The 24161-nt window shown below is 39.8% G+C and overlaps 5 protein-coding genes across 5 annotated transcripts; 4 read left to right on the forward strand and 1 right to left on the reverse strand.

Moving 5' to 3' along the window:
• Positions 1 to 359: 359 nt before the first annotated feature.
• LOC104441493 (glucan endo-1,3-beta-glucosidase 1) lies at positions 360 to 1283 on the forward strand. The gene is made up of 3 exons (XM_010054645.3): positions 360 to 520; positions 628 to 882; positions 980 to 1283. Exons 1-3 carry the CDS (start codon positions 439 to 441, stop codon positions 1012 to 1014), a joined length of 372 nt encoding a protein of 123 aa, XP_010052947.1. The 5' UTR covers positions 360 to 438; the 3' UTR covers positions 1015 to 1283.
• Positions 1284 to 6025: 4742 nt separating this feature from the next.
• Positions 6026 to 8273, forward strand: LOC104441494 (CASP-like protein 2B1). The gene is made up of 3 exons (XM_010054646.3): positions 6026 to 7074; positions 7256 to 7388; positions 7764 to 8273. Exons 1-3 carry the CDS (start codon positions 6851 to 6853, stop codon positions 8016 to 8018), a joined length of 612 nt encoding a protein of 203 aa, XP_010052948.2. The 5' UTR covers positions 6026 to 6850; the 3' UTR covers positions 8019 to 8273.
• A 2437-nt stretch (positions 8274 to 10710) lies between these two features.
• LOC104441495 (protein NAR1) lies at positions 10711 to 16220 on the forward strand. Its single transcript, XM_010054647.3, is given in 12 exon segments — positions 10711 to 11091; positions 11329 to 11399; positions 11537 to 11690; positions 11962 to 11983; positions 11986 to 12135; positions 12332 to 12458; positions 13057 to 13165; positions 13168 to 13280; positions 13358 to 13529; positions 13961 to 14087; positions 14409 to 14500; positions 15629 to 16220. Coding segments are annotated over 12 exon segments (1419 nt in total). The 5' UTR covers positions 10711 to 10962; the 3' UTR covers positions 15782 to 16220.
• Positions 16221 to 18088: 1868 nt separating this feature from the next.
• On the forward strand, positions 18089 to 20195 carry LOC104441496 (probable stress-associated endoplasmic reticulum protein). The gene is made up of 3 exons (XM_010054648.3): positions 18089 to 18246; positions 18856 to 19012; positions 19981 to 20195. Exons 1-3 carry the CDS (start codon positions 18244 to 18246, stop codon positions 20025 to 20027), a joined length of 207 nt encoding a protein of 68 aa, XP_010052950.3. The 5' UTR covers positions 18089 to 18243; the 3' UTR covers positions 20028 to 20195.
• A 275-nt stretch (positions 20196 to 20470) lies between these two features.
• On the reverse strand, positions 20471 to 23165 carry LOC104441497. The gene is made up of 5 exons (XM_010054650.3): positions 22501 to 23165; positions 21816 to 22034; positions 21247 to 21348; positions 21018 to 21122; positions 20471 to 20904 (listed from the first exon to the last, which is right to left on the reverse strand). Exons 1-5 carry the CDS (start codon positions 23050 to 23052, stop codon positions 20728 to 20730), a joined length of 1155 nt encoding a protein of 384 aa, XP_010052952.2. The 5' UTR covers positions 23053 to 23165; the 3' UTR covers positions 20471 to 20727.
• Between the last annotated feature and the right edge of the window lie 996 nt (positions 23166 to 24161).

Below are 24161 nucleotides of genomic sequence, written 5' to 3' on the forward strand. Positions count from 1 at the left end.
TTTGAATAAGTCACGTCATGGGGCTTATCACTTACTTTTTATTGGGTTTTGTGCAAAGTTTGCCATATCGACATTTGCGGAACAAGATTAGGGAACCGAGCATGTCCCCTATGTCATTTTGATGTTCCCTCATGGAAGCGAATCCACATCAGTCTCTAGTTTAGTATAAAGCTCTTTTGTCCCTTACAGATTGATTGGCGGATTAATTTGGAGATTATCGCAAGCAACAGTAAGGTAAAAAATGTGAGACATATAACAAAAGATGCCTTCGAATTCTTGTCGTGAGGACTAAGGAATGAATACTTGCTTGAACAGTTTTTAGCTTTTTCTAAAGGTTGAGGATATCTCTTCTTTTCGCTTTTCTATGTCTTATATTGCTGAGACGCGAATACATGCTCAATTGAGTAGCCAAGGAAGCCAGAGACGCTCGGACACGAAATGCCGGTGCTCGGACTTGTGCTTGCTCTTCTCCTTCTCGGCTCGGCACCAAAGAAATCGGTTCAGAATGTGACTCGAACAGGTAACAAAGTTAACAATTCACAACACCCGAATCGACGCATTTCAATTCGTTTTTGATGAATTCGATTACAAAACCCGAACCATCACTGTTTAGTTTCTGTAGTTCAGATGGGAAAGAGTTTGTGGAGTGGTGCATAGCTGACGAGCAAGCCTCAAGCGAGGAGCTTCAGATGGCGCTGGACTGGGCGTGCGGGAAGGGAGGAGCGGACTGCGCAGAAATCCAGCCCCATCGGCCATGTTTCCTGCCCAACATGGTCAAGGACCATGCTTCCTTCGCCTTCAACAGCTACTACCAAAAGTTCAAGCACAAAGGGGCCACTTGCTACTTCAATTCTGCTGCCATGATCACTGATCTTGACCCCAGTAAGCATATTGCCTTTTATTTTATTTATATATTTTCTGCACTCATATTATTAATCATCCACCGACGATATAATTATATTCTGATGTTTGGTGGCAGGTCATGGATCATGCAAATTTCCATATCTCCCGTGAATGAGCGTCCAGTAGAAGAACTTCAGCCGCAAGGATTCCAGAGTGGATTGGGTACTTGGACCTCTTTATGATTACATGCTTGTATTTTCTGCTCTTTGTAACCTTTTTGGCTAGACAGACCGACCATGATGAAACGTTCATACGAGATGGTTTCATTCTATACACGATTTCCTTTGTTTATAATTAAGCATGTTGTAGCAGACAGCTTCTCACTAACGATTAGTAAACACCGATTTCCCAGAAAAACTAAAGTGTATTCTGGGACTTTAGATTTTAGCTTTGACTTATAATTTTATTTTTGGGCATTTGGTGTTTAAGATTGGATTTATTTTATTTTTATTTTATTTTAAGACCTCAAATTATGAAAATATTTGAGAAATTTTATGTAATTTCCTATAATTTTGGTTCATTTTGGTGCCAACGTCAATAGTCATGGGAACAAATTTATGACACCAACTGTTATCGTTTTTTTTTTTTTTTTTAAATCTCTATTGCTTGACTTTTTCTAAAGCATGTGAATATCAAAGAAAAGTTTTTGATAACAAATTATTCAGTTTTCGTGTCAATAATGTTTTGATAGGTTCCGACTGTTTTTATAATAACTAAAAATCAAAATATGGATGCCGCCGAATCTACAAAAAGTAAAAAAAATAAAATAATTTACGACCTTAAGTTGTGCTTGTAGACATGGCACACCCTCAAGAGAAAGTAAAGATAATAACACGAGTGCTTGAGTTTTTTTTTTTTTTTTAAAACTTTCCTCTTAATCAAAATCTTGCGGTTTATACACACTGGCTTTTTAAATTATGAAACTCCTCAAACTCCAATAATAAATAATTATTGGTATGTCGACTAACAGACAATTACTTTGAATTATAGACGATGTTTTAAACTTTGGCGAGAAAACATAAAAGTACTTTTAGATTTCAATTAATAAGCAAAGAAACAATTAATTTACAAGATTGGGAGGATCAATCCCTCATAAGTGGAATGAGTTGGTGAGTATTGTTTAGTGAAAAAATTATAATAAAGTTTTAAATCTATTGTACTTATACCAATTCGGTTATAAATATTTTAATTTAGCTAGTTTAGTCTTAAATCTTTTGATGGTTTACCAATTTGTTATAAACCTTTCAATTGTACCAATTTAGCTTTAAACATTTTGATGATTTGTCAATTTAGTTTTAAACATTTTTATGATTTGCCAATTTAGTCATTCCTATCAATTTTGATCAGGAATCATTAACATGATAGTCTCATCAACGTTGATCATCCTACGTGGTACACAACCGGCACTAATGTGGATAGTATTTTAGTTTTTTTTTTAATTGTTTAATTATTCTGATTTTTTATTTTTTATTTTTATTTTTTTTGCTAACCTTGGCTAGAAAGTGACTAGTCATAGGTAAGGGCTGTGACGCCCTTGCCTCATCTAGGTAGCCTAGGGTTAGGAAAAAGAAAAGAAAAGAAAAGAAGAAGAATTAATAAACTTTTTCCAAAATTTTAAAATTATTCATGGTAGCATTGATTGTGCCACATAGTATGGAAGGCCCTGACTGGATCATTATGTCAATGATTTCTAACTAAATTTGGCCAAATCGACTAAATATTTAATATTGAATTAGCAAATAAAAAAATGCTATACTAAATTGGCAAATCATCAATAAATTCATGACTTATCAACCAATATAGGGCTATCGGATTTAGAAATTTTTGAATCTTATCTTAAGTTCAAAAGTTTCTATTTTATGCATTTTTGTATTACAAGTATATCTTCCAAAATGTACTCTTGAGTATATAAATACCCACATAAGCTTAATGGAAACATACAACAAATTCCGCTTCAACATGGTATTAAGAGCCATCTAGACTAAATGCCCCTTCCAACCCTAGCTTTCTTCTTCTCAATTTTCCCCCCTACAAGGGTGGTTAATACGACCCTGGAGAATCCCGCTGCCGCCACCAACATAATTGCCCTTACAAACCCCTCTTATAGACTTCCTCCGTTTGGATTTGCTTACCACTTCCTTTCTCCACGTATCACAGCATCCAATTACTTGCTATAACAAGCACAAGTAATCCTATTTCTCAAGGGACAAAACTTCTATGGTTGTGTCGATGGAACCAAAACGTGTCCTTCTGATGCAACCCGAGGAACTCTTTGGTAACGACAGGACACTTTCATCATGAGTCGTCTAATTGTGTCCCTTTTAGAATCGGTTTTACCTTTAATTATTGGTAAATCAACTAGTAAAGCCATCTAGAATGCTCTCAATGTCTCTTTTAGCTTAACTTCCACTTCACGTAGGGGGTGATCGTTCCCCTATTTTTTTTTTCATTACCAACTAGTAAAGCCAAAATTAGGAATTGGGGATTGGACCTATCCAAAAGAACCAGTTATTGTTTTTTCATGTTTCCGTTCCAAGATTTTATTGTCCAAAGCATAACAGGGAATAAATTTAGAGCTCGAGACAAGTCCTATACTTCCATCAGGATATCTTATTATCTAGTTACAAGCTCCTACTTCCTCGGAAAAGAAATGAACAAATAAAAAAAAGGACTTCAACCTAGTCCAATTCCCCCTTAAAATCGAGAACCGACTGCCCATACACCACTTCTATTTTCGGGAACTGGAAATCGGATTGACACTCTCAAAAATCGGACTCAACTAGCTTTCGGTTTGACTCGAATAATTCTTGGTTTAAGTGGTCCATTTTGCACACCCCTAACTACACGTCTACTCTCCATTCCTCTCAGTCTTCAACATTTACAACAAAAATATGACGAACTAGCATGCTAAATCCATTACTGATGAAATGGGCATTGTAGGCAAGCCTCTTAAACTAGAGGATTTCAATGTCCACATCTTTCATGGTCAAGACATTGTTCCTATATTACTTGGTTGTTCTAAAATCAATCTCGTTTATAGATCTTCAAGGTCGTTTTCCCTACTCACGAGAGTAATAAGGCTTTCCCAAAATTGTAGATTTCTAAGCCTTCCTCTTAGGCTAACCCTAATACAATGGATTCTACTCAACGAAATGCCTCCACCCCTCCCTATTCCTCTTTCTCTAGTCATGTCAGTCTAGAGGTTGTGGGGGTCACGATGGTCGCCTTGGTCATAGTTGTGATGTTTGTGGTTTTCAAGGAAATGCCTCCACTCCTCCCTATTCCTCTTTCTCTATTAACTACAAATCACACTACGATTACATGTTATTATCGCCTTCCAAGTATGGTATTAAATTAGCAAAAAAAAATTAGACTAAATTGACATAAATATAATATGTTTAAGACTTTTTTTATAATAATCTCAGCACTTAGCAGCAAGTCAAGCTGGAGATGGAAGTTAGGTCTGATCCATATTCACGTAGGGAAATCCCAAATGCCGATGGACGCAATGCTTGCGCAGTGCTCACATATGCAATGCGTGAAGCACACTAGAAGAAAGTGCTCGACAGCAATGATTGATTACGCCTCTTCGCATTGAACCGTCTCCGTTGCAGTCAATCGATCACCCTTCGACCGAAAGCAAAGAAAAATGTTCACACTTGACCCTCATCACCATCTCTAACCTCAGTCCTACACGTGACACGCTTCCCGAAGTCGTTTCTGATTCTAGGATTTAAACAGGCGGACCCAGTTCTGTCCCATCATACGTAGGATCCTATTCATTTCCCTGCCCCTTTTGGCTTCGAATTCAATTCGTATTTGACACCGAAAAACACGACACGACTGGATTAATTGCTATGGACCCTTCAGACGTGGAGGATACGGTGCGAAAGCTCCATGCCTTCGTACACAACGCGACCATGACTTCAGATCCAGACACGGTTGGATCGGAGGATCGATGTTGGCTCACGTGGGTGCACGACCATGAAGCACACCTACTCCTCTTGGTCCCCCCACCAAAAACCCCACCAACAAAGCAGGACAAAATCCGGATTTGGTAGTTACTTTAATCACGGGTTTTGAGATGACGAGTTGGTGCGGCACGAGCTATCATCTCCACTTTCAAAGGTGTTCTTGATGCGTTGGCAAGTGCACTTGCGAGTTTCCCATTTGGTTAAATCGAACCGCTGAATATATAGATTTCGGATTTCTAAGTATATAAGATAAATTTCAGATTTCAAAAAGTGATGAATCTATTTCAATGGGTAGATTTTATATTTTAAATTCCTCCAATTAAGAACTTAGAATAATTTTTAATGTTTTTCTTGATCGGAGGAATTTAGAACTTGAAATCTGATACCTATAACTTAGAACTTGAAATAAGTTTTAATATTTTTCTTGATTTATATTTTCATGTAACTTATAATATCCATATTGTTTTATGATGAGTGTATAATTTAGAAGTATTAGTCCAAACTTTCATTTTATGACTGAGACATTTACTTTATTAATATTCATATTTTTAAGTGTCTAAATATAAGTTATAATTAATGAATTATAACAGCAAATGATGGTCATTAAATGTTTTAAATTAGCACAATCGTTCAATTAGTAATTTAGGTGAAATTTGGATAGACCTTGTAACCAATTCTAGAACCTATGACAAGATAAATTCCAAATTTTAGAGTATGTAGGGTGGGTTTCGAGTTTCAAAAATAAGGAACCTATTTCAACGGGTTTTAAGTAGAACCTATACGGAATTTGGAATCGCTCATTCCTACTCATAATTGCAAGTTATTAATAATATAGGCATCTGACTAAGTTAAGAAAAAAGTTCTTATCATGTCAGAGTTTTCTCCTAGGATGGATTTTAAAATAGTGCGCTCATTTGGATTTTTCTTTAAGCTAGAAGAAACTATCTTGTGTAACGTTCATATCACGCGTCACTATATAATATTTATTGATATTTTAATGTAAAAAACATAGTTGTTTATCAAACGGCAGTTGTTTTATATGGATAATATGAACATGAAATAAATAATTTCTAGCAAAAGAGAGAAAAAGGGGTACCAGCATGCAATGCTTTATTGAATGTGGAGTTAAGGCATCCCTCACCTCTTATCTCCCACTCTTGTTCTCGGGACACCAAACCATTTACTGTTTGCCTCTTCCTAGGAAAAGAGAAAGGGCTCGCCCCTTCACCCTCTCAGCTTCATCTCAAGCCTGCAAATTACATTGGTCATCGTCATTCCCGTTAATGCAAATCTAATGGTTTTGGATTTCTTTCTTTGGAGGGCAAGGAAAGAAATATCAGGGATTTTCTGTCCGCGCTCTCATTAAAACATGAAGACCTTATTGGGATCACATGCGTAGATTAAGGATACAAATCTTTATGGGTTCCAGAATCATAACTGTACTCGATTGAAGAAGACATGCTAATGGAATAGACCGAGTTAGATGCTAAAGGACTAAAGAGGATTCTCATCAAGAATTGTTGGATCACGAGATTGATGCAACTCCTTAAACCCAGATGTTTTAGCTATCTTGGGCATAAAAATTACGATTGAATACGATGCCATATTCATGATGGATTCATCTTCGATTTCCCCTCAGTTAATGCCCCTCTCGCTCTCAGCGTGCAAGTCATGCTATTGCAGAAACCCTTTTCCACCACGTGGCGACGTCTCCTGTCTCTTCTTCCACCGAGCACTCTGGGATTCCCAAAAAGCGGAAGAGCTTCGCGGGAGGATATTTAATGCCAAACATCTTCGTAGTGAGCCTGCGCTTTTACGTGCTGCTGCCTAGTGTCTATAAGTAGCTCCCACTCTTTCCCAGTCGTTGGTCCCTGTCCGTACGTTTCACGGTGAGTGACTGAGTGGTTTTCAGGAGAGCTTGGCTTCTTGTTCTTCTTGTTCTTCACTTTTCGGAGGCCGAAAGAACGCAAGAAATGAGCTATTTGGGCGTTGGGGTGAGTCCTGGGAATGTCCCGGTGTACCACGAGACGAGCCTAAAGGTGGTCGATCGGAGGGTGAGGCTTGCTGAGCTGGTTCTCAGGTTTGTGATCTGTGGCCTAGGCGTGCTCGCAGCTGTTCTCGTCGGCACCGATACTCAGGTCAGGGAGATCTTTACCATCCAGAAAAAGGCCAAGTTCACTGACATGAAGGCTCTTGTGTAAGACCAGACTCCAAGACCCATCATCATCATCATCATCATCATCATCTGTTTCTTTCTCGGGCTCATTCTTGCTCTTGCTCCTTTTGATGAACAGAATTCTTGATTTTCAATTTTGGTGAAGAAAGATGTGATCTTGTTCTTGCCCATTTTCTGGGTTTTTTCTTCTTCTTTTGAACAGTTTCTTGGTGATAGCAAATGGGATTGCCGCTTCGTACTCGCTGATCCAAGCCCTGAGGTGTGTGGTGAGCATGGTCAGAGGGAGCGTGCTCTTCAGCAAGCCCTTAGCTTGGGTCATCTTCTCTGGTGACCAGGTACGGATGGGGGATAAAAACTAGTTAAAACTTCATTTAAAAGTGGAATTTCTTTCAATGGTGCTGAGAATTCTAGTACTTTGTCCTAAATCTTGGCATTGCTATTTTGTCTGTGCGTGTCATTAAATGTGGATGGGGCTGGTTTGGTGAGGCCTTGCATCACCAAGTGAGCGAGTTAATGATTCATTCAAGAGGGCTTCGTTTGCATGTTTGCCGTGTGGTTCAAGATGCCCCAGAAACAATCTCAGGAACCGCCACATGGATGTGCTATAATTTTTAGGCGAATCTCCCATCTTAGAACGATGGAGGTCAATGCAATAATCCATCAGCATGTCCGTACTAGTAAGAGCTTAAGGAATTCATTGCTCTGTGCAGGTGATGGCTTATGTGACCTTGGCTGCAGTGGCGGCCGCTGCTCAGTCGGCGGTGATCGCCAAGCTGGGACAGCCGGAGCTCCAGTGGATGAAGGTTTGCGGGATGTACGAGAAGTTCTGCAACCAGGTCGGGGAGGGCATCGTGAGCGCGCTGCTCGTGAGCATCGGCATGGTGGCGCTGTCCGTGATCTCGGCTTTCGGCCTGTTCCGCTTGTACAATGGAAGCAACAAGGGGAAGAGCAATTCAGGGTGGTGAAATTGTTGTTGTTGTTCTTCGTCTTTTCCTAGTGATGCCTCACGTCCTCAGTCGGTCCATTTGATGATATGTAACTTGGCGGGCGATGTTGATGATGGCGATGATAATTCTAGACTGTCTTTCTGTGTCGTGTATGTGACAGGGCATAAGCTATGCAGGGTCTTTAGTTTGATGTGGAGAGATGACAAGCATTGCTATTTGCTCGTCTTTGAGATTTATCGGTCAAGTTAGATCAATAAGATAGATAGTCGAGAACGAGACCATTCATCAAAACCAAAAGATCCGAATTAGCCTACGAATCCGTTTCGGATCGCATCAAATCGAGTCATCGAAAGAATTTGCTTAAAGGCTAAAGAGACCATTGAAGCGATTTGACATTTTCAGCGAAAATGGTGAACTTCAAACGCGTTTTTTGTTAAGTGGTATCTTAATCTTTTTCCAATTAAGCTATTGGATATTCTTGGATTCGAAAGAGATATTATCATTTCTAGTGTGTTATCTTTTAAATAATTGTCGAAAAAGTCTTAAATTTATCGTACAACACTCAATTTACTTATGAACTTTTCAATTGAGCCAATTTAATATTAAACTTTTCGATAACTTGTCAATTTAGTTCTAAATCTTTTAATTACACTAATTTGGTCCTCAATTAATGCAATTTCATCTGTTAAAGCATTTAGTTTAGGAATTTTGGGATAATTTTTTCTATTATCTTTATATCACAAAATTGTTACGAGAGAGATCACCTGACCCAAATAGGTAATTCATCATCTTGATTACACAAATGACAATTGGAAAAATCCAGAATATATGACCACCTTAATTTTCAAATGCTCAGATAAAGTCTAACAATCATGACAATTGGGAAAAAATATGGATGCTATTGAAGAGTGAAGATAGGTATTGGCAATTTCTATCTATTAGTGCTTGAGTTCTCGGAAGTGACACCTTAATTATGTTTTCCGACAGAGGAAAAGTGGTTTAGCAAAATGGGTATTGGATCTCTGGTAGACTCCTACCCAAAAACCCAACATAATGGCACTTGAGGCCAGACCATTGGGTGGGCTTCACTGTGCTGACAAAGCTCCTTATCTATAATGAAGATGACAAAATATTACGTCCGAACGAATATTTTGTAATTCAGTGTTTCTCACGCACACGAGTTCATATGTAGAAAAATGCTAAGAATAAGAATTCCGTGATTGCTGAGAGCTTCCTTAATTTGCAAATGGCGAGCAAGATACTAAGTGGAAAGTGATAAGGGTGGGATGACCTTTGAATTTTGGTGAACAAGCAAGGGACATGGGTTCTCTGAAATGCTCGGACAGACGAAGTAGAAGGAGAACAAGTCGGACAGCATTAATATAACAATATGCTTGGAAGGACTTAAGTATCAGAGTGAACATATTGAGATATGGTCAAATCATTGGGTTTGGGTGGACTGCATTACAGAGGAGGTTCACTCTGCATATAGAGTGGGCAATATACTCCACGTACGTGGAACCGAAGACCCAGCTCTAAATTGATTAGATTCGATGGCAATTTCTTGCCCTTGATTTTTACAGAGAAATGCTTTGGAAAAGCCAAAAGGGGTATGCCATTTTTGGCTAAGTAAATGAAGTGCTAGGCAAGTTGGCAAAGGTAGTTTAGTGTATTTCATGTGAGGTTCATTAATTAGCTTTAGATGAACATCCTAAACTAAGAACAGCCCTTACAATGGCTACTTCGACTGACATGAAGTCCCAACATTACGAGGAAGCTTGGACCATTACATATATGTGTCAAAGTGAGAGGTGAAGGTGGCCCGATGGGATCAAAGCACTCTCAAACTTGTTCATACTTTTTGTGCTTATTCTTTTGAGAAAAGACGTGAACTTTGATTGTATTCTTTGTGATTGTATTATTTGAGATAGTGTTGGTGTGATCATGGAAAAAGAGTATTTTGGGCATTGAGCAAAGAATGTGTAGAGGCAACTTCCTTTTTATGTTGTCAAAAGTTAGTGGTTCCAACCTTACTATTGGGCAGTTAGAGTTGACCTTCACCAACCCTTTCCAATGATAGGCGGCAATGACCATTGGCGATCACTCATTCCTCCTTTTTTAATATGTGTTTTTTAAAAATATTATCCTTTAAAAAAAAAAATTCTTATGTAGGCCATAAAGTAATGAAAGAATGTCACATCAGCATTTTCCATTTGTCAAGTTGGATAGAGTTAGAGTAAAAAATTGATTGCATCAATTTGATAAATTTGAGGACCTAATTACATTTTTTAAAAATTTTAGAATTTCTGGTACTCTCATCGAAAAGGAAAAATATCTCATGATCGGACCGGGGAGGGCCCAATTGGACCTATATGCGCAAACGGGCCCATCCGGGCCCAATCCGCCGGAGGCCCACGTCCCGCTACAGACAAGGGGGGGAGGTGAAGGGCGCGAGATCCGCGGAGCGACGGGTGGCGCGTGGCCAACACGTGTCGTCCATCCCTGCCCCTCACGTGAACATACATTTGACTCGTCTAAAAAATCAAACGTTATTCACGTATAAGAAAAACCTCCTAATTTCATTCACTTTTTCCCATCACTACTTTATTCTTATTAAATTAAATTAAATTAAATATAAGTCAGACCGCCTCAAAAATCAATAAAAATATCAGCCGCTAATAAATCTACACCCAAAAAAATAAATACCGAAATTAAAAAAATAGAACGGAAAAATTCCCACGATTTCGCCACCTGCGCGCGGTCGATCTCCTTCGCTTCCTTTCTACCGAAACGCCACCGCCATACTCGCCGCTCCCGCCGCCCCCGCAGCCGCCGCCCGCAGCGAAACCCTAGTTCCTCGCCGGAGGGAGAAGAGCGCCGCATTCGATTCCTCGGTATCCCCGCGGAGGTCGCCGGCCGTCGCGCGCGCCGGTCGAGGGAGGAGGAGGAGGAGGCCGAGAGGATGTCGGAGAGGTTCTCGGCGACGCTCCGGATTGGGGACCTCAACGACTTCATTGCGCCGTCGCAGGCCTGCATCGTCTCCGTCAAGGGCCTCAAGCCGGCGTCCTCGGCGAAGAGCGATAAGCCGGAGGTGAGAATTCTGTGGCCCCGCGGTTTGGTTTGGTTTTGGTTCGGTGTTTGTTGGACTGCGCGGCTTGAATTCGAGCGGGTCGGGGCTCGATTCGGAATCCGTTTTAGCGGCTGCGCTTGTTGGGGAATGGTTCGGAACCGGCGATTGGATCGGGTGGTTTTGGTTTTTCGATTGTGTGTGCGAGCTGATTTGAGCTAATGTGATTGATTGAATTTGTTCCTGCTTGTTTCGGTGAAGGTGGCGATCGCCAGCCGAGCCGTGAAGACGGAGCCGGTCAAAATCTCGCTCAAGGACTGCTTGGCATGCAGGTTGATTTTTTCCTCTTTTTTATTGTTAGGTGCCGCCTTTTGTGAAGAATTTGGTTGGTGGTGTTATCAGAAAGAGAGAACGGGTAGAACTCTTGTTAGTCTCGTATTGATTCTGTCGAACTTGCCAAATTGTGCAGTGGGTGCATTACGTCGGCAGAGACGGTTATGCTCGAGAAGCAGAGCTTGGACGAGTTCCTCTCTAACATCGATAAGGGGAAGGCCGTCATGATCTCCATCTCTCCACAATCAAGAGCTTCTCTTGCCGCTCATTTCGGCTTATCTCCTCTTCAGGTGATTCTGAGATATGCATAAGTACATCCCTGTTTCATGATCCAATAGAAGTGTTTTTACTGGGTTTTCAATGAATAGGGTCTCCACTTTGACCATGAAGCAGGGATATGGTTTGCTCTTTCCATTGTCTGCTTATCTATGTATCGCTCTGTTCCAGTTTCAAGATAATTCCCAGTTTTTTTCTTTGAAAATGTTGTCACGAATCATCGTTGTTATACTGGTGTGCAACATTCTACCATTCATATGCTGGTTTCTTCCCCCTGCTTTTCAGGTTTTAAGGAAGCTCGTGACATTTTTAAGTCTATGGGAGTAAAGGCTTTGTTTGATACGAGTTGCAGTCGAGATATATCCCTCATCGAGTCTTGTAATGAGTTCATGATGCGGTACAAACAAAAAAAATCAAAGGGAGATAATCCTCTGCCCATGCTTGCTTCAGCATGCCCAGGTATGTGTTCCAATTGATTCTGTTAAAATACATGTATATGAACATTAGTACAGGACCTCAGTCTATCTGCATGACCTCAAAAACTGAGAGTGAATGGAGAGGAGTGATGGTTCGGGGAATTCTAAACAAATGGAAAAATGCTCTAAACAGACTGTTGGCTTCTTTCCATTGATGTGATGTCTTTCTATCTGCGCAGGTTGGATCTGCTATGCTGAAAAAACGCTAGGGTCCTATATTTTGCCTTACATCTCATCTGTGAAAAGCCCTCAGCAAACTATGGGAGCTGCTCTTAAGCATCATGTATGCCAAATAATGGGCCTTAGGTAGACAATCCAGCAAGAGTTTTTCTTTTTCCCTTCTTTGTCCTTCTTTTCAATATTTTAAAAGTTAGTTCGAACAGTTTATCAAGGCAAGCATCTTTAGTTTGGTTCTATAGGGAATACATGTTAGCCTGGTCAAGCTTTAGTTGCGCCCTGCCACCCGTCCCACGGTCCCCCCAGTCCCCCCAACCCCAACGAAGCAAAAACATAGTTTGCTTTTGTATGAAACATACATTGCAAGGATGTTGCAAGAATCATTTTTGTTGATAGGGAGGTGGACCTGTTTATCTTTCATGGTGCTGGTCCTAATTTGAGTAGATAGGATGATGGTAAAGTCATGTAGACTGGTTGGTCCTTTACATGGCCAATTATGGACTTAGTCGGCTAGTTTGTCAGCATGCACAAGCCATCTTCATGGCGAGAAGAGAATATGAGGGTTCCACATGACATTCTCAGAAAAGCTTTCAAGCCATCTTCATGGCGAGAAGAGAATATGAGGGTTCCACATGACATTCTCATCAAAGCTAAAGCTTTTCTCACGTCTTCTAAAATTTTCAAACTAACTCCTGTGATTGTGCTTTTCCTGTATGTTCTGTTACAGGGTGGATGAAATCTATCATGTAAGCATCATGCCCTGTTATGACAAGAAGCTGGAGGCTGTGCGGGATGACTTTGTTTTCCAGTTGGACTCTCCTAATGAAGCACAACTGGATGTAGTTCCCTAGCTGAAGTTGATTCGGTTTTGACATCTGGAGAAGTTTTAGATTTAATAAAGCTGAAAGCCGTGGATTTCAAATCTTTAGAGGAGTCACCTCTAGACAAAATGTAAGGACACACTGAACTGTCTATCCATTTCAGTCTCTATTAACAAAGCCATTATTACATCCAATCTTTTTGTGCAGGATGACAAATGTCGATGAAGATGGACATCTTTATGGTGTCCTGGGAAGCTCTGGAGGATACGCAGAAACCATCTTCCGTTATGCAGCTAAAGAACTATTTGGAAGAGACATTGAGGGTCCCCTGGATTTTAAGATCATAAGGAATTCAGATTTTCAGGAAGTGAGTTTGGAAGTAAGTGCATTTTATCTCCTCTAGTATCATGAGGAAATTAATGGATTTGTAGAAGTTTTGTTCTGACTCCAATATGAGAGTTCTGTAAATACTGGAATAAGATCTGTTGGTAAGGTTTGATGCCCACTGGTCAAGCACTGATAATGTTCAGCGCATTTGCTAAGCTTCTTCTGGCTTTTCAATGGTCCGTCTTGGTATTGCAGCTTATGCTTTTCAATGTATCTTTGATATCTTCTTACAAAATATAAAGGTAGAATATGTTGCGAGTATTTGAGTCATGTTTTGTGTTTCCTGGTAATGATTGTTTCTGGATTTAGACTGCCTCCCCAAGTAGGACTTCCAAATTACTGGTGTGTAGTTCCACCTGTAAAGATACTGTAGTATTTGTGCTTTCTAAATCTTTCTTATGTCATTGCATTTGGTGCAAGCAGGTGGATGGCAAAACAGTGTTGAAATTTGCATTATGTTATGGTTTCCGTAACCTGCAGAATATCGTGAGGAAAGTTAAAATTAACAAGTGCGATTATGATTTTGTGGAGGTGATGGCATGCCCTTCAGGTACGACATTTTACGTAGGTTATGCCATTCATTCATTTATGATGCACTGTCTGGTTGGACAATAGTGGAACAATGATTTTGAGATTGGGTTAAGGCATAATTTTTTTTTTTTAACTATAATTAAGTATTATATCTAACCGATTTTTTTTTTGAATTTTAAGAAGTTCTTGGATTTTTAGTAATTTTTACTAAAATTATGAGGTGGGTGTTCTATTGTTGTTGGACAAGCTGCTTTCTGTTGATATGTGTAGAAGCTCACTTTTTGTTGTATACTAAGGTGGATGCTTGTTCTGAGCGTGTAAGGAATATTTTTATTGATAGGTTGCTTAAATGGTGGAGGTCAAATTAAGCCAGAACCAGGACAATCTGTGAAGGACTTGATTCAGAGATTGGAAACTGTTTACATGGATCAGGTATGTTGTTGGTCACATAATTTTATTTTTTTTTCCTCTACAAGGATTGATTTATCTCAATATGTGTTATGATTAAATTGGTCTATGGTGGTCAGCAAGATGACAAATAAGAACCAGTAACCCTTCAGCACCACTTTTCTACATTTGAACATTTCTTCCAAGTATGGAGCCCATCCCACATTACAAATGCTTTGCTTGGGGGATAGAGAGAGAAGAAATCCTGGGGTGGGCAGAGAAAAATTTACATTTTCCCTTCAATCCTTCAAAAAAGAAAAAAAGAAAATCCAAAAGTTTCTCAAAATTTTTGTACCCCCTCTCATTTTCTCCCCTTCTCTAGAAGAGTAAGGCTCTTTCCTACTCTTCAGAATATTCCTATAAGGTTTTGAGCATGAGGCTATAGAAATGTTGGTCTCTTATCTTGTAATTTTGGGTTGATACTTGTAGCTTTCTGGAAGACTTTGCATCCCCATTGGGTTTTCTGGTGAAATCCTATTTGGAGCTCTAGTATTAATTAATGCTTGTATAGAAAGTAGAGATTTGGCTTGTTTTTATTTTGTGATGTGTATTCCCATTTGCTCTAACAGCATCTAGAAATTCTAGTCTCTCTTCTAGGAATGCTGTTTAAGAAAAGAGTTGATACCACAAAAAACTCAAGACTAGTATAACTATGACAAATTTATCCCAAGTTAATTTTTTGACCTCCAAAAACCCCACATTAGTACCCATGTGACAAATTTACCCTAAATAGTTTTTTGGAAGCCAAAAAACCTAAACCAGTATACATGTGACAAATTTACCCTTTGTTCACAAATTGGTATATTTGTGATAGACAAAGGGGAAAAAACCGGTATAGTTGTTATTGCCATATGTCATCCAACTCAACAATTTGAATGTCAAATTTAATGGAAATTAATGAGGGTAAATTTGTTACCAATTTATCAGTTTGGGGTTAAGTTTGCATATGTTTTTCAGTTTGGAGTTTTTTGTGATATTAATCCTTTAGAAAATATCGTCTCCGACGTCGGTTTGCAAGTGTCTGTGTATGGATTTATCAAAGTAGCATCTTTTCCTTTTCACTCTTGGATCTGAGCATGACCAATCTTGTACCTGTTTGTCAATTTTGCACAGGTTTCTGTTGCCGATCCTTTCAGGAACCCCTTGGTCAGAAAGCTGTATGATGAATGGCTTGAGCAGCCTGGTTCAAAGAAAGCAAAGAAGTATATGCATACAGAGTACCATCCAGTGGTAAAAAGCATTTCTTCACAGTTACATAACTGGTGAGACATATAACTTAGAGACAAGGGCTGGCAGCTCTCCTCGGTCTATGGCCCGTATCCCTCCGATATACTCTTCCTGTACCTTACAGCTCGTGACACGATAACTTAAGCCATGAGATCAGCAGCCATTCGTTGGAATATACCTCCACGGATATCTGGTTTTGAGGAAAGAATTAGGGTTTGTATATTGTGTATATACGCTTTTGGTTCAGAAGAATTTTATTTACTTCAAGATTGTCGACTATCATAGAGAGGAAAGGCGGGAGTCAGTAGTCCATTATTTTCTTTGTTCTTTTTCTTGTTTTCCCTCTTTTCCTCTAAATTTTCCTCTTGTCTCTGTACAAGGCTGTCGTCATGTTTGTTTCCTTTTGAAGGAACAAAGTTGTCATTTTATGTGTACATTATGGCGATAAATAAAGTGAAGATGCAGATTAGTTGATTTACTTTCCTGTGATAATATCTATCACTGTTTCACTTGATCGACCTGCTGTACGAGCTGTATCGAAGTTGGGAATGTAATGTCTCATTACTGTCTTAAGGAGATCTGGGATACCCAATGGGAATGTAATGTCTGATGATTGTCTTGAGCTGATGTGGGATACCCAAGATTATCCTTGTTTAAGCACTGATTTGAGGATTTTAGGGAAATTTCAAAATAAGGTCTTAAAACAGAGCTGTTATTTTGAAGTAGGGTTTAAAGTTATTTTTATTTCAAATAAGAGTTCGAAGTGGCATTTTAGTTTCAAATTAATGCCCAGGGCTTCAAGTAAAAAAATGCATCTTTGAAAGAGAAATTAAAATGAATATTATTTTAAATAAGGACACGAGTAGCTAATTTAATTTAGTTTTAGATAAGGGCTCACGCTCATTTGGCGGTCTAATATTCGCAGCTGGCATGCGCATGTGACAAATGGGCTTATTTGGGAGCCAAGAACGTTGGATATGATCAATGTGAAGAAATACGTGTTAGTGATATTGAGGGAAAAGTTGCCCTTAAAAAAAATTCTCGAAGAGCTCTAGCTTAAATTTGGGGCTTCTTCAAATTGGGTCAAAGCTAAAAATTTTGGACAAAATTGCTTGGATATTGCTGCCGGAACAAGGACGTGAGTTGTACACGAAAGCTGACTATTGAAGATTTGGTTAGCCATTAAGCTCGTGCACTTTTACAAGACAAGGTCAATTCTAGGTATCATTTCAAGAAACACGTCCCCACCTTAACTTTTTAGTTACTTCAAACTCTTATTCAAAACGATGTCAATTCTAGATTTTTTTTGAAAAAACAGTCCTTTTTTTAGCCTTTATTTGAAATAAACTTGTCATTTACTTTTATAGAAGACAAGGTCCACGACCATTTTTTAAGAAAATGATCACATTTCATACATTTATTTAAAACATTCTCAAGACTTTAATTTGGGGCACAATGAATGTGAGTTCAAAAATGCGGATGCTTCTACAAAATTCTTACCAGCTTAACTAGCCAATTTCATGTGCTTTTAGAGAATCCATTCTATAGTTTGTGAACGTTAAGCATCCTCTGTCTTTATCATTCTACAAATGCTTGAAGATCATTTGATGAGATAAAATTTACTTTTGGTCGTGGAAAGATTGAGTGCAATAATTTCTTACTAGTTACTTCACAAACTATTTTTATTTTGACCATGCGAATATATATGTATATTCAATTAAACGTTACGAACATACGGATATGCAATAAAATTTTATGAAAATATTGTGAACTTCTTAAGATTCTCACTTTCCTCCTAAAGTAGAAATAATAATCATTCTGAGGGAAATACTTCTGTCCAGCACTGTCCTTGCACAATCCCTTTAAGAGTACATTCAACATGTACGGATTTCTTCCCATAAAGATACTGTCTTAAAATGGCCACCTCAAAAAAAAAAAAAAAAAAAATATGGCCACCTCGGTGGTTGAAACCAAAATCGCTTTTTTCTTTTTCTTTGAAAAATATGGAAACTCAATATCATATTTGGGAAGTTGTGATTAAGGAAATTAACAATGAACAATGCCTTATTTAATCGATTTCATACCAATTTTGGTCAACTCTTGTTAACTACAATGATAAAAAGGGTCTGTTCACCGAACGAATTTAATTGGATATGGTACAAATTTCCATCGTCCTATAATGCTCTTGCCATGTAACCGATACCGATACAGATACAGATTTTGGGAAAATAACTTCAGTGAATTAAAGGAGCTCCTCAAAAAATGGAATCTATATTGGATTCATTGCGAGGAAAACAAAAAACATATTTTGGGAATCCACCAAAATCTCTGGCTTAAGACAAGCTGCTGCCAAAAATACAGTCTTCTCTCCCCCCATTAAAATTCCACTTGCCCCAAGTGTAAACCATTATTCAACGGAAAGGCTCTCCTCCCACCTCCCCCCTCTCTCTTCGCTCTCCGACCCGTTTCTTGATCATCTTGATCTGCTCCGAGCCTCGAAAATGGTGCGTCTTCTTCCCTCTTTCCTGTTCCTCGTGGGGTTTCGCGAGTTGGGTTCGTTTCTCTTTTGGCAATTCTTCGTGCCCGCGCTTTCTTGCGGCTCCGGGAGAGGAGAAACGGGCCGGATTCCGTTTTCTTGTTCTTGTAAAGTTTCCGTTTTTTTGGGGGCGTTGTCTTGATGAAGGATTGTCGTGCTCTTCCGCTGCTTCTCTGGCGTCGTGTTTGAAAGCTTTTGCATGTTCATGGGCAGAGGATTTCGGCCTGTCGTCTGTTTCTTGACGGCCGGAGGCAATTCGTGCGGTTTGTTTGGGGGTTGTCCGAAACCTCTGTTGAAGTTTTTAGGGCTGTGGTTTCGTTCTGCTTTTAAAGTTTGTTCCTTTCCGACGATGATCATAGAATCTGACGATCTGTGCCTTTCTCTTTTCTTCTTTTTCTTGTCTCGAGAGACAAGGCAGCAAGTTTTTATCTTTTTTGGCAGATTAGTGAGGCCATAAATTTGTGTTTTTTTTTTTCTTCCTTGGAATTTGCATGAAGTCTTTGTCTGGATAATCTCAGCAATTTACAGTGAAGTGCCATGACTTTTTTTTCGATCCGTGTTGTGTTGGGTTTGACAGACGACATCAAAGCGCTTTGCCGAAAGGAAGGTTGCCAAATTTCAGAAGAACATCACAAGGAGGGGATCGGTCCCCGAAACCTCATCCAAGAAAGGAAATGATCTCCCAGTCGGGCGAATTGTCCTCGGCTTCTTTGTCTTCGTGGTTGTTGGATCATGTATGATATGTTTCTTCTTGTCTAGTTCACACACTCATTCTTTGCATGAGGAGCTTTACATCGTGTTTTGTTTGCTCGAATGTTTTGGTGAGACTCGTATAGCTGTTTTAGGAAGGATAAAATAGATTTCAAAGAACTTGTGACTTGATAGGTTGGTGTAGCTCTGTTAATGGTATTTGATATGGAGAGGCTTTGAAATAGAGAAGCTGCTAGTCATCTCAGCAGGTGTGGGTAAAATGTCTCCCCTTTTTGCATTTTACAAGAGAATGCAACAGAGGAATGTAATCTCCAATCTTATGTTGCATATCTAATGACACAAACTAAAGTATGAGGAAATATCTCAATTTGTATTGTGGGTGTCAAATGTGGCAGTGTCTTAGAATGTTCCTGGGCAATTGAGCATTTTCTATGGACTTATGGGTCGATGGGATCTTGAACCACTACTGAGTCATACAAGTACACATCTGTTTATCCCAGTTTCTTCTGTATATGTAGACTTTTCTGGTTGCATACTATGTCCTTGAGACTGTTTTATTGTAAAAAATCTTGCCTTTCTTCTTTCTTTGCCATATTAGCAGCATGTGCAGAATGTCCTGCTGGCACATCCGTTGTATAGTCTTGTAATATAAGATGCTGAAGACACGTATTCTGGACGGTTTCCTTTTAACATTCATTGCTGTTTGCAATTCTCTTTCAATTATAAGAGCTGATCAACATATATGAAAGTGCTTAGTTTCCAGCTGTTTGTAGTGGTCATCTATATGTAGCTGATGTAGAATGCTTATTGTTATACTCAGATTTAGAGGCCTGAAGTCTCTATAGAGCCATAAGTAAACGAAACTTAGTAGTTTTTGGTACTTTTGAATTCTATAGTTGATGCTAATCACTTCGTCTTTCTCTTACCAAGGGGACTTGATTCCCATTTTCAGAATAGTGTTTGACATGCCTTTCTATCTACTGGTTTGCAGCTCTGTTTCAGATAATCAGGACAGCTACAAGTAAGGGAATGGCTTAAGGGCTAGCATTAGTAGCAGAAAACTGGAGACAACAGGATGTGATTGAGTTTCATGTATTTTCTTAATATATTAAGAGGAAAAGATAATGGTTTCTAGGCTGAAACCATTTCATGACAATGTGTAATGTCTAGCTATATAAAATGGATCTCGTGCCTTTGTTGTGAAAATTTGGCTACTTGTGTTGATCTGACAGCATCCATGGAAAAATGATCTTGTCACGTCCCACGGTGAATGATTAAAGGAGTGAATACAAAAAACTGGCTAGGTGCCCTCAAATGCAGAGGAGCCCACTATAGGGAGCATGATTGCTTCAAGATGACTGACTAATGTCTCCGCATCATGTGCACCGTCGTTTGCCCGCACTTCGCGCCTCAATTCATTGCCCTAAAAATATCGTATCCCGATGTATTTTAATGTACCTCCTAGTCAAAATGATCGATCCTTTTGTGGAAGGGGCCACTAAATTGACAAGATGATAATACATGCTGAGCTGATACTGCCAATATGCTTCGTCCCTTTGCTAGAAAGGGAAGAACAGGGTATGGTACAAGAGATTGGCACAATTATGTCCGTCTTGTAAGAAGGGATTGAAAAGCAACATTGGGAAAATCATTAAGCAGAAACCTATGGCCGAAATCTAAGTACATCTCCGAAGTACTGCTGGTGCATGGGTTTTCTGTATGTGCATTTACTTCCATCTTATCTGCGACCCGTGTGGGCCATCCGGTTGCTGGTACAAGGTTTCTGGCAGCCATCAGAACTTCTGGACAACTTCTTGGGACAAAGGTTGAAACCAGCTCCATAGAAAGTCTCCATATTACCATCAGAGAAGCCAAGGTATCTTGAAGAATTATAATCTGGTTCCTCTTCAAATTCCTGCAAAATTATGGTGATTCCTGAATGAAATCAGGAGATATCTCTCGGCATTCCCAGTCAAAAGATGCTTAACAATGTGGTTTGACATTATATTACGAGCTTAGAATTTTCACCTTCGATCTTGTCTTGCCATCATTGGGAGTTAAACAAGGATTCATGTCCTTGAGGAACAGGTCATCTGGACTACCAGGGGCTGTTCCTTCACTCGAGCTAAACTCCTGAATGAACAAATTTTTAATTACTATTATTGACGAAAATATATCAAATGCAGAAGCTAGGAGAAATAAATGCAGAAACAGGCCAAAGCTAAGATAAAAAAAACCCGCATCCTATGAAATTTACCAAAGAATTAGCTGCTTCTTCTTGGTTATATATAGGTGTCCTTGGAGAGCCGCCTATCTGGTGTTGAAAACGTGCCTTAGCAGAAAATTTATCCGCCTTCACCTGCTCAAGCAAAAAGCATTTCTCCATCAATGTCAATGTATGCTTGACCGCGTACAGCACTTTAATGTACAAGAAAGCACATGAATTTCCATGTGAAGTGTCCGGCAGAAACATATTCTAGACTATAGATGACGGAAACTCGTGTTCATGGCAAAATGGAATGAGAATACAGATATACACGACATATTCTTTTCCCTTAAAAGGGTGGTCAGATTATACCCCACATTAGAAATTGAAGATAACCTTTTACTTCATGAACAAGAATTATCTTCATGCAAATGATTAACTGCGGAAGAAATTGTTCCAAGAACAACTACAGACTATGACTTCAACGAACGCAACAGAACTCACATACGCTTCATACACACTGAACAGAAGTCTTATAAGTTTCTAATCATACCCATTAATTAATCCGAATTCAAGCTGATCCCACCATATTAAAACAGCAGAAGTCAAAGCAAGGGTACCTCAGCAAGATCATCGGCAAGGCACTGGAGCTGGCCGGTGAGAGAAGAGACCTGTTTCTGGAGAGCAGGGATTATCATTTTGGCTTGCCTCAATTCTGTTCCTTGCTTTTCCAATTGTCCTTGAAGCTCATTGTTGGTCACGTCAGGGAAAAGTACCGCGCTCTTTAATGCCTTGATTTCTTCCCTCTGGCTCAAGCACAGATCTTTCAACTTCTCAACCTGCAAATTTGAGAGCACAGAGGATCCACATGCTCGAATTCAGTACTGGGTATAAAACCAGAAATTGGCATTAAGGATCAAAGAACCATGACACCATTTTCAAATCTTCCAAAACACATCGAAGATGATGTGAATCTTACATATAAACATTCGAAAAGATGATGAAATCTGGGGAAACACTAAGGATCTGAAACATCAGATTCAATTCAAAGTCCAAAGTCTGGTCAAACATTCGATCTCCTAATTACTGGGGGTCCTTCAGCCAATTAAGTAACTTCAAATCACAAACAAAAGAAAAATGATATCTTTCCACCGAATTAGATCAGAGATTATTAGAATGTATATTGAAAAAAATCTCAGACCTTCAATCTAGCATCAACAGCATCTAGAAAAATCCCCATGAAAAATCAAGAAGCGAACAATCATGGAGGAAACGAAGAAAACGAGCAAACAAAGACCAACTCACTTCTCTGTTCTTCTGCTCGAGCGTCAACTTGAGCTCGGCGACCTCCATCTCCAAGTCCTTGTTCGCGCTCAGAAGCTCCCTCTCGCTCCTCAACACCATCGCCAGCGTCCGCGCGTTGCTCCCCCCGCCCTTGACCTCCGTCAGCGCCTTCACGCCCTCTTTCTTCGCCTTCTTCTCCAATCCCCCTCCTCCGAACAGCTTCTTCGGCAGCACCCCGAGCTGGTTCCTGCCCTTCGCCCCCTTCTTCAGGTCCTCCGCGATCACGTCCACGGGGATCACCAGATTGGCGCTCCCCAGCTTCCCCCTCGCCGCCGCCGCCGCCGCCGACGACGACTTCCTCCCCATGAATCTCTTCACCATGTCCGCGAAGTTCTGGTTCTTCGCGCCGGAGGGGAGGTCGGACGATTTGGCCCTGACGAGGGCACGCGAGGAGGAGGCAGGCGCGAGGGCGGGGGATTTGCCGGGCTTCTGCTTGAGCTCAGTGGAGGACGACGTGGAGGAGCGGGAGTCGTAGGAGCTGTAGCGGGAGGCCGCCTTGAACGTCGCCGCCATTCTCGCCGGAGAACTTCGGTCGCCGGAGGACTTCGGTCGGCGATTTCAGATGAGCCTTTTTCTAGGGTTTCTGCGGGAAGGGAAGAAGAAGAAGAAGAAGAAGAAGAAGAAGAAGACGAAGATGGGGAGCTTCGAGCGGGAGCGAGGGAGCTGAATTTGAAAGATGAAGATGGGGACACGTGGCGGCCGGTGGGGAGTTTCGTTGGGTGGGGGGAGGGCGCTGTCGGAATTCGAAAAATGATTTTCGATGAGGCGTGAAAGGCGCGGGGTCTTGCTGATTTTCGGCTCTCGTTTTATTTTAAATTGGGAATTCGACCCCGGATTTTCCCTAAAATTATGACTCTGACCCCTTATTTTCTGGGATAATGACACAAATATTCCATAAACTTTAGTTCAATGTGCAAAGTCAATTTCTGAATTTTTAATTTATTTAATGTGGTTCATAAACTTTAACTAATATACAATGTAATCCTTAAATTTTTTATATAAATTCACTGTAGTCCATGAACTACATGTAAATATTCAATATAGTCTTAAATTAATAGAAGTGCTACATTAAATATTTTCATACAATTCAAGAAATATATTATATTTATACCAAAAGTTCAAGAATCACATATTATATATTAAGCTAAGGTTTAAGGGCTACATTAAATAGAGTAAAAGTTCATAGATCAAATTGCAGAATAAAATAAAGTTCAACGATTGTTTGCATCGTTTTCCCTATTCTTTTATATGAAAGGGGTGGACCATGCTAGCCCACTATATTGAGCTGAAACTAAGCCGGTTCAATTCCGATAAGTCATGCTCATTTCAATTTCAACATTGTGCCGGTCGGTTTTTCCAGAGCTTTGTTCCAACGTTTAGGAGTTTTTCATCGTTCTCCTTCTCCTCTGCATTAGTTGTTCTGTTGTATTGCTGGTTTAGCTTTGCAGATCGACATGGTATGATCGTTTTGTTTTATGGTATAGGTGATTAAGCCTTTGAGACTTGTATTGGGAGAGGTCGATTCGCTTGGTTCGAGATAACAAGATTACTTCCATATCCTGAGAAGAAAACAAAAAAGATACCCGTGTCGTTCATTTGAAATCGAAGTTGCTTCCTGTAGA

Source organism: Eucalyptus grandis, chromosome 4, assembly GCF_016545825.1.
Source record: "Eucalyptus grandis isolate ANBG69807.140 chromosome 4, ASM1654582v1, whole genome shotgun sequence".
In the NCBI taxonomy this organism is placed as follows: Eukaryota; Viridiplantae; Streptophyta; class Magnoliopsida; order Myrtales; family Myrtaceae; genus Eucalyptus; species Eucalyptus grandis.